The following is a 10,530-nucleotide window of genomic DNA, read 5'->3' as shown; positions in this document are numbered from 1 at the left end:
GTTCTTGGAGGATGAATCTAGGCTACTTGAATTTAATGACAGCTGATAACCCAGATTGTCTTACACTTTGAAATTCTTATTAAATATTACACAGTCTTTATTTGATATATGCACATATGTGTGTGTGTGTGTGTGTGTGTGTGAGAGAGAGAGAGAGAGAGAGAGTCTGCTGTCTTGTGAGGAATGGGAAAAGCATGAAAACCAATTACTTTAATTTTTCATGATTGGGAAAAAGAGTGGTATTTCTTATATATTAAAAATAGAGATTCTTCACAGACCTGTACCCCGGGGCTAATAATACATTATATGTATATTTAAAAAAAAGAAAAAAGATTCTACGTTTCTAATGTTTATACTTCTAAAGAGTAATGAGCAGGATGAGAAGTGATTGCTTCCATGGTAGTTTTCACTTTTTTTTTTTTCCTTCACTTTTTCAGTTTGAGTCCTGATAAATTCTAGTCTCTCATTTTGTCCCTCACAGTAACCATTTCTAGGCTCTGATGTGTTACATGGCTTAACCCATTCTTCAGGTGATAAAACTTTTAAAAATGTATATAAATAGACAAAAAATAGTGACTACTTACATTTCAGTTGGAAATAGCAACTAGTTGTATATAGCTAAGAAAGGCAAATTACAGACTTTGAAATTTGAAGGTTTAATGTATACCTTAGATGCAATAAAAGTAGGTATGTATATATATATTGTTAGATAACCAAATTAAACTAAATTTGAAGATCTAATTGGCTTTATCAAACTATTCATGAATGGGTTAGCACCCCATTAACTAGTAGGAGGCCCTTCAAGAAGTTGATGGGATCTGGAAGGCAACAAACCTTAAGAGACTCCTAATCTCAGGAAACAAACTGAGGGTTGCTGGGGCATGGGGATAGGATGGCTGGGTTATGGACATTTGGGAGGGTATGTGCTATGGTGAGTTCTGTGAAATACATAAGCCTGACAATTCATAGACCTGTACCCCTGGGGCAAATAATACATTATATGTTAATAAATTTAAAAATAAATAAATAAAACAAGGTGTTAGGGGGGAAAAAAAAAGTTGTTCAAAGTGGAAAGTTTCTATTGAAGGAGGGTAGAGTCTAGAAAGTTATTAGCAAAAGCAAAAGTTTGTTCCAAGCTAGGACACTTTCTGAGGGGGAAAAGCAAGGTGTCTTATCTTGCAGATTACTTCGTCTTTCTTTTGGGATGGGGGAGGGGAGGACCCAGGTGGTGGATTCATTGGCTGACTTGAGAAATTCCTGACTAGAGCTTTGAGGGGAGTTGAAACTGCAGTTAGATTATGTATTAAGCACCACTTTGGGAACTCCATCAAAGTGAGACCATTTTGGACCCTTGAGGTTTTTTTACACTGGGATGGAAATTGCAATGAAATTGGCATAGTATGTTCTGCACAATGTTACCAAACTGAAAAGAGCTCATTTGCCTCCTGAAACCCAAAGACACACACAGTAGCCCTTGTGTTTTGTAGGGGGAAAGATTCATTGCAAAACATCCAAGCAAGGGAAAAAAGTGAGCTCTAATCTGTCCCCTGACCGAGGTTAGTACAACTTTTTATCATCATAGGGGTTTGGATTGCATATATATTGAAGGAAAAGTCAGGAAAATGTACTGCTCTTCATGAGGACGGTTGGAGGATTTGCACTGAGCAAACATACATATAACATGCATCCTGTGTTCACTTTGGGGTGGAGACTTAACATAAAAATGAGGAAAAAATCTGGCTCTTGACATCCTGAGGTCACCTGTAGGCAAGAGAGGAGCTATGCACACGCTCTGAGAGTCTGTATTAACTGGATGGGATCTTGGGATCATTATCTTGGGTAAGGAATGAAGGCCTTGTTGATGGTCTAGAAACATGTCAGTGACCATCTGTGTCAGTAGAGGCTTCTGTGGAGATAGCTAGTGGATTTATTAGTGGGACAGAAAAGAAAAAAAAAAAAAAGAGCTGACTACAAAGAAACATCTCTGAAAATCAACCTTTAAATTTCCTGTTAGTTGGGGCACCTGGGGTCTCAGTGGGTTAAAGCCTCTGCCTTCGGCTCATGTTGTGATCCCAGGGTCCTGGGATTGAACCCCACGTGGGACTTTCTGCTCAGCAGGGAACCTGCTTCCTCCTCTCTCTCTCTCTGCCTGCCTCTCTGACTACTTGTGATCTCTGTCAAATAAATAAATAAAAATTAAAAAAAAAATTTAAAAAAATTTCCTGTTAGTCTCAACTTTCTTAATCCTGTGGGGCATGGTTTCAACAAGAGAATATGTTTACCATTACAATGTAATCCACTAAATCATTATAATGGAATCATGAGAAAATGTCAGACCTGGAACACATTTGTTTTATAATTCTAACACTTAAACAGGAACACTGTATCTCAGAGTCAGTTTTGGACACGTTACTCTCGGAAGAACACTTCAAATCTGTAGAATAACTGACAAGGATATTTTATATATTCTTGAAAGGTACTCTGCATACTCAGCTGGGGGAAGAGATGGGGAAAGTGGCCAATACAATTTGGACTGAAATCAGTAAACAAATTCTTAAATCTGGAAGAAGTCCTTGAGGTCTTCACAGCCACGCTATCCACGTTGCAAGTGAGGATGCTGAAATTGAGAGAGTTTCCTTGATCAAGATGCATTTCTGGCAAAGAACAGGTTTGATTAGAATCACTATAGACTTATCAACTGTGCTTTTTTTTCCCTACTAGACATTTTATTGGGATAGATTTTAGCAAGGAAAGAAAAAAGCATTAATGCCATATTCATGTACACAGACTACTGAGCTATATATTTAATTTAGAAAAATGCATAGAGAATTTTCTTTTTATTTTTTTTTTTACAAATCTACACCTTTATTTACTTTTCATTAAATTTAAATCCTTGAGGGGTACAGCATCACATGGATTTTGTGGCCAATGGCTTTAGCAGGAAGGTTGCTTCGGAATTTGGCACGAACCATGCCGCTGTTTCCATGAGCACGAGTTACTTTTCCCCAGATTACTCTGGTTTTGTTTGGTTTGCCCCCAGGAGTCACTGTGTTGTTCTTTGCTTTGTACACGTAAGCACATCTCTTGCCTAGATAGAATTCCGTTTCATCTCTAGCATATACACCTTCGATTTTAAGAAGAGCTGTGTGTTCCCTCTGGTTGCGGAGACCCTGCTTATAGCCAGCAAAAATGGCCTTGGACCACAGCCTTCCAGACATTATTCGGCGTTTTAGAGGAGTCCTGTTCCCAGCAGGCCTCCACAGGCCCCAAGATGGCGGAAAAAGTCATAGAGAATTTTCTAATTAAATTTTCTAATTAAATTTTCTTGGGGTGCCTCAATGGCTCAGTGGGTTAAAGCCTCTGCCTTCAGCTCAGGTCATGATCTCAGGGTCCTGGGATCGAGTCCCGCATCGGGCTCTCTGCTCGGCAGGGAGCCTGCTTCCTCCTCTCTCTCTCTCTCTCTGCTTGCCTTTCTGCCTACTTGTGATTCCTCTCTGTCAAAAAAATAAATAAAATCTTTTAAAAAAAGCTTTTCTTAAAATAATTTGTTTTATACAATACAATGTGAATAGCTATTAAGGTCCTTAAGACACCAAACAACTAAAAAAATGGGAAATGCAGTAGTGAAAAAACACTGTAAAACTAAAAAAAAAAAAAAGAATTACAGAAGGCATTTTAAGGTATATTTTGAGAAAGCTGATGAGTGATGTGATACTGATAAGACTTGACTATTTAAACAGGAAGTAGAAAGGAAATTCATTACATATAATTAATTTTTGGAATTAACCTTTGAGGAGTCAAGATGTCAGAAAATATTTTAATGAAAGGATGCAGAATTCTTGGCAAAAAAGAAATGAATTATAAATTGTGCCAAATATGTTCCATTTGCCCTTCCAGATCAAACTCTCTAAACTTTCCCAAATTGTTCTGTGCCCTGAAAGACTGACTTATATTCATTACACCGGTGAGATTCCAGAATCTCTGGCTTCTGGCTTCTAATTGGGCTAACATGCCGGAGACCCAAAGGAAAGGGGAGGATGAGCTCGGGCTGTTTACTTTTCTAGTTGTCCTTGGCTGGTTGCATCTTTCAGCAGACAGCTCCTCTGAGGGCTGCTCTCCAACATCACCTTTTCTTTTTCTTGGTTCAGACAACTCTCCTGTTGCTCCCTCATGCCTACGACATTGCCATCCCTGATGGCAGTAGTGCTGCATTTCCGCACAATCTTTTTCTTGTCTCTCTACTCTAGCCTTTGTAATTATGTTCTTTGTAAATATCTCCCCTTTGACAGATTTCAATTTTTATTATTCCATTTGTTTCCTGTTGGGTCCCTGATTGAACAGCAGTTGCTCCAGGAAGTGGCCCCAAGATAAAGGTCTTTAAAATGTGATTCTGGAATTTTCATTTGTCATATATTTAAGGAGTACATGATAACTCCCTTTGCAGGTAAGAATGAGGCAAAGTAATTCACAGTTTTCGAAAAAAAAAAAAATCATAAGTATTTGAGTTATCACCAAAGGGACATGAGATAAAGTACATGCAGAGAACAAGGTCTTAGGAGAACAAGGGGCTGTGACACTTAGTTACTACACAGAGCAGAAAACAGTTATCATAACAGGCCAGAGACTGCTTTCCTTAATAAGGTCTACTTGCAAGATTGGCTCTTGCCTGGCATCTGGGAAATTAGACTTAGGGAGTGCTCTGTTTCCAGAACTGCAAAGAGTAAACTATTTGAGCAATATGTTTCCCCCACCCCATAGCTTTATTGCAGTATAATTGACAAATAAAAATTGTATGTGTTTAAGGTGAGGGCAATTTGATATTTTGATATACCAAATAATGTGTTTTACACTGGCTTTCATTTGGGAGTCTAGAATTTTGGTATGTGCTACACAATGAGGGCCTACCTGACTAGCCCTCAATAAGACCTTTAGGAACTGAGTGTTTACTGAGCAACCCTGGTAGATTTATCATAGCCAGTTGCTAGAGAAATGAAGCAAGTTCCGTGTGACTCCCTGGTGAAGGGCTCGAGAGCTGGTGTTTGTGTCTTCTCCCACTCCACTAAATGTGCTTTTCCTATTGCTGATTTTGCTTTGTATTCTTTTTTTGAAGTATATGAAATTCTTATCATCCTTCTGGTAAATCCCCGAACTAGGGGGTGGTTTGGGGGCACCCTAATACATGCAGTAACAAAAAAACTTATAATTATTTTGGAATCATCTGGTTACTTCTTAACACACTAGGGGACATATATAGAAAAAGAAAGACACATTGGAAACTATGACTGTAAAGTTAAGAACAAAAGGTCTCCAAAGTTCTCCAAAGCAATTTTGAGATTTTATATTTCTAATAGTCACAGGGTAGATACAGCCGGGAATCAAGTTCAGAATTGCAAGGGTCTGAAAGCAGCAGGGTGAGTTATACACTGTCCCAACAGGTTTCTTACGCAAAGTAATGGTGCCGATGGGAAAAAGGTGGGGTTATAAAGCATGGGCTAGAGACCTTTGAATAAATAGTGTTAAAGCTGAGAAACATCAGTATCCAAATTTCCTTTAAGAGTTTCATGCTCTAGGTGCCAGGGTCTTCATCCATCTCTGCATTAAACCTTTCCTGGATCACTGCCTTCCCAAGCTGATACTAATTCTCACAGGACCCACTCTTCTTTCTTTTTCTATAGGCTATCCTTGAGCTCCATCCTGACACTGTCTAAAGTAATCAGGGGTATAAGACAGGGTCCAGGAGAAGGTAACCTACACATCACGAGACTTCCTTAATCTTTGTCTGCAGGATCCCAAGAAGCATGTATGCCTGAAGACTCTATGATACCAGACAAAGGGAAAAGTTATGGAAATCTCAGATAGTTCAAGCTTACTGACAACAGTGAACCCAATCAAGATTCAGAATTTAATGTATTGATGTGAGTACCTGGGAGTGATAATAAAAATATGCCAGAATAGTAGAGTCAACTCAATAATGGCCTATACTTAATGCAATCAGCATGCTAGCATACTGTATTGGAAGGAAACAGAAAACTCAGGAAATTAGGAATATTGGAATGGATATAATTGGTGAGGGTTAGACCTTAGATCAATCATGTTATTATTTCCATGATCCCAGAATGTATAGCTGGATATGTATAGCTGGATATTAATCACTGATAGAATAGAATATTATCTGATTAACAAAGTAAAGACTAGGGGTGCCTGAGTGGCTCAGTCAGTTAAGAATCTGTCTTTGGCTCAGATCATGATCCCAGGGTGCTGGGATAGAACCCTGCAGCAAGCTCCTTGCTCAGCAGGGAGCCTGCTTCTCCCTCTGCCTGTCGCTCCCCTTTCTTGTGCTCTCTCTCAGATAAATAAATAAAATCTTAAAAAATTTTTAAAAAAGTGAAAGCTATTACAGTACAAATTAAAGCTCCCAGACCCTCACTACCAGAGAGGATGTACCAAAAGTAATAACACATTCTCGAAATAACCACAGAAATTAAGGACACTATCAGAAACTATAGATGCAAGAATGGTGATTCCTAACATACACTTAACATAGCTGTTTGGCCAGCAAAAAACTAAAACAAAACCCCATATGCATCATGGAGAATTTCATTAGTTCGCTGTGAGCTAACCCAAGTAATGATTCAACTTACAGCCGCAGCTATGGAAGTATTATTTTTTTTTAATTTTTTATTTTTTACAAACATATATGGAAGTGTTATTTTTAGTGGAACAATTTAACACACTTCCTTGTTCCTGATATTTAGCTATTTACTTGTCAAGTGTGCTCTTCTGTATCACAAGTCAGCAAAATCAAAAATACTCAACATGTACATAGCACTGACAGTATTCATATTTCATATTTCTGCCTTGTCCCTCTCCCCATTCCTTGGCTCTCGTCTATGATACAGTTAAGAGGGACCTTGATCAACTGGGTATTCCAAAAAATGTCATACAGATCCACTACATTGGTGGCTTTATGCTGTTAGGATCTAGTGGTCAGGAAATGACAAGTATCTTCTATGCCTTAGGGTTGAAAATAAACTCTGGTAAAATTAAAAAACCTGATCTGTCAGCTCAGTAACTGATCAGAAACTGTCAGCTCCGGAACCTGGTGCTTGTCAGATTCTCTCTTCTAAAGTGAGAGATGAGAAGTTGCACTTCAATGCCCCATCGTGAAGGAAAGTGGCACGGTAGTTGGGTAAACTTTTGGGTTACAGGAGCAATATATTGCACTTGGACATGCTAGTTCAATCTTTTCATGAGGTGCCCTCAAGGCCACGGTTTTGAGTGGATCTCAAAGCAAGAAAGAAACTTGAAACAATTTCAGTCTGGAATACAAGCTGCTCTGCTCCTCAGGTTTTATAACCAAGCAGGATGGAAGACGAGCATGGATGCTGAGAAGCAGAGGTCACAGACTCGGCCAGATAGCTTTCCTTCCACATCCCCTCCCTACTTCTCCACCAGTGCTGTCCTCCAGGAGCCGGGCCTGTGTGGATCATATCAACAAGTCCCCATGCAGTCTGGCTTTTGTTTGAATTAAACAAAAGGAAAGAGGATCAGGAGGGAGGGAGATGAGGTGAGGAGGTTTATTTCTGGGCTTTGTTTCCTCAGAGTTTACCTTGGCTGGGTGGTGTGACTCTACCGAGCTCTGTTCCCTTCTCCTCCCCTTGCTCTTAGTGCCTTGGATGGTGACAGCTCCACTACTGCCAGCCTCTGTCTCCTTCTCCATTTTTTGTGCTTTCTTCACATTTGTTAAGGTTTTGGTATTAGTCTCTTTGTAAGTAAACACTGTCCAAAAGATCCCAGTTTTTGTGTGCTATCTCTTTTACGTTGGGACCCTAACTGAATAAAAGTAAAGCCAGTAGCTCTCGCCCCACCCAAAGATGTAAAAAACAAACAAAAAAAAACAAAAAATAAAAAACTAAACTAAACAAAAAACAAACAAAAAGAACTTGTGCTCTTAGTCTTATCTGGAACTGAAGAGCAAGAAACTGGTAGAGACAAAAGGTTTTGAATAGGAAACAATGAAGAAACTGAGATGATTTGCATATGTCTCCATGGAAGAAAAAAAGTAGATGGTGAGTAGCTTTGCTTTTATTGGAAGTGCAACAAACCCTGTATAAAAGTACACAAAAGGGGTGCAAGGTGAATCCGGTTTAAGGAGGATGTGGTGCTGCTGTGTCCGCTTCACAATCCTCATCTTAAGCCCCAGCAGCAGCAGCCTTTGTTAACACAGTAACACACAGTAACAATAATAACACCAGCAGCTGTAAGAGTCTAGTAAGAATGGTATACAATAGTATACAAAAGCAGCAGCAGTATTTATGTAATTTACGTAACGCCTAGTTTTGGACGAAGCCACAATTCTCAGGTTAGGGAGGTAAAAACTGATTCCTGAGATACAAGGAAACAAGAAAGCGGATTTGACCAAAAATTAACTTAATTATGTAGACTTCTCAGATGAGTGCAATGATTTTGAAAGCTAATAAAAGGAGTATTCATTCAGCCACAAATACTTATTGACTTATTTCTATGTGCCAGGCACTCAGATAAATTCTGAGGATGTACAATGAGACAAGCTGACAAGATTTCATTTTTTAGCTACTTCTATTCATGACAGTATGAACCGCTTATGAATAGGATTGTTCTTGTTATTTTATTTACTCTTGGTTATTCAATGAATCAACTAAGAACTAGTTTAAATGCCAATTGTGACAATCATTTAAAGACCCATTTTTCTGATCCCTATTTGGTCATGAGGAACTATTTTGCATTGATTTGGTGTATCAATGAAAGGCAGAAGAGGAGAAAAGAAAAAGATCACCATTTAGCAAAGTAAGAAAGTTAAGCATGAGAAGATTAAAACTGAGATTCAAAATAAAATAACATTTTTAGGTTACTAAAGCTTATATTTTGTCATATTTCTGGTCTTACTGTGTGATTAGGAACCAGGCTTATAATAGTTGGAATTAAAGGGTCTATTCCTTTGCAGTTGAGCAACAATTTATGTCATTTGCTCTTCTTGTAGAAACCCCCAAATTCCCTTCCTTTTTTTTATGTACTGTTTGTTATGTATTTAATACTGGCACCTGAAATTTTTTTTTAGATTAATAAGAGTATGCAAATATTATTCTTTGGTTGAAAATATAATGCTTAATAAAAACAATTAGTTTGAATTTATAGCATTTTCTGTATTTTTAAGCTGATGATGAAGGCAAACATCTTAAGGCATAGCATCAGTTTTATCAGTTTGGCCTGGTTTCCCTATTCTTTTTAAAAATGTTATTTATGAGGGATGCCTGGGTGTCTCAGTTGGTTAAGCATCTGCCTTTGGCTCAGGTCATGAAACCAGGATCCTACAGATTAAGTCCGACATTGGGCTCCTTGCTTAATGGAAAGCCTGCTTCTCCCTCTGCCTGCTGATCCCCTGTTTGTTCTCTCTCTTTGTCAAATAAATAAATAAAATCTATTTAAAAATTTTTAATGTTATTTATGAGAGGAAAGAGTTAAAAATAGGACTTATCATGTGTCTGTCCTTTCTTTCTCCCTCTACTAATAGATGAATAAAATAGTTATTAACAGAGAGACTAAAGAAGAAGCCATTAGAAAATGTGTTCTGTAAAAATAAGTAAATTCAAAAAGAAAAACTATGAATACTTAAGGAATAGTGTATCCCACACAAGGGAAGTATGGAGAGGATTTGCAGGATGACAGTAGTGTAGCAGGAAAGAGGGACAGTCTAGATTAGAACGGTAGGGTCAAGGCCTTAAGGAAGGAGATCATGAAAAAACACACAGCTGTTGTGTATGTAAGTGAAATATTTGATGTTTGATTTTTGTTTCTGGAGTATGGGTGATCACATTTCTGTAGGAATACTGATGAAATTACCAACGGACTCACCAAAACATAGTAGTTATTTCTAATATGCATTAATTAATTACATGAGAGTTTCCTTTTTGGGGAGGAGGGATATAAATATTAAACCCATTTTCAAAAAATAGAAAAAATGACAACATAAATATTAATAAAGCAGAAACCTAACATTCATGGTAAGAAGGCTGAAAAGCCAACCACATTTTTAATAAACTAATTTAATAATTTTTAGTTTAATTTTAGTTTTAGTTTAGTTTAATTTTAGTTTTAAAAAACTAAAAATTTTAGTTTAGTTTAGTTTAATTTTAGTTTTAAAAAACTAATTTAATAATTTTTTTTTAAGTTTGGCTATTTTTAAAAAATTTTTAAAATTTATTTTCAGCATAACAGTATCATTGTTTTTGCACCACACCCAGTGCTGCATGCAATCTGTGCCCTCTCCAATACCCACCACCTGGTTCCCCCAACCTCCCACCCCCCGCCCCTTTAAAACCCTCAGATTGTTTTTCACAGTCCACAGTCTCTCATGGTTTACCTCCCCTTCCAATTTCCCTCAACTCCCTTCTCCTCTCTAACTCCCCTTGTCCTCCATGCTATTTGTTATGCTCCACAAATAAGTGAAACCATATGATAATTGACTCTCTCTGCTTGACTTATTTCACTCAG

General features: G+C 37.9%; 1 protein-coding gene across 1 annotated transcript; it reads right to left on the bottom strand.

The window, feature by feature from the left end:
• Positions 1-2,842: 2,842 nt before the first annotated feature.
• LOC122890550 (60S ribosomal protein L35a-like) lies at positions 2,843-3,272 on the bottom strand. Its single transcript, XM_044226224.1, has one exon. The coding sequence runs from the start codon at positions 3,216-3,218 to the stop codon at positions 2,886-2,888; it is 333 nt and encodes a 110-aa protein (XP_044082159.1). The 5' UTR covers positions 3,219-3,272; the 3' UTR covers positions 2,843-2,885.
• Positions 3,273-10,530: the final 7,258 nt, after the last annotated feature.

The sequence above is a fragment of the Neovison vison genome, chromosome 11 (genome assembly GCF_020171115.1).
Source record: "Neovison vison isolate M4711 chromosome 11, ASM_NN_V1, whole genome shotgun sequence".
NCBI lineage: Eukaryota > Metazoa > Chordata > Mammalia > Carnivora > Mustelidae > Neogale > Neogale vison.
This window is presented reverse-complemented; position numbering and strand designations above follow the sequence as displayed.

What these genes read in the sequence shown, in the direction of transcription:
- LOC122890550 (XM_044226224.1), bottom strand. Translation starts at nt 3,218, where the DNA reads ATGTCTGGAAGGCTGTGGTCCAAGGCCATTTTTGCTGGCTATAAGCAG.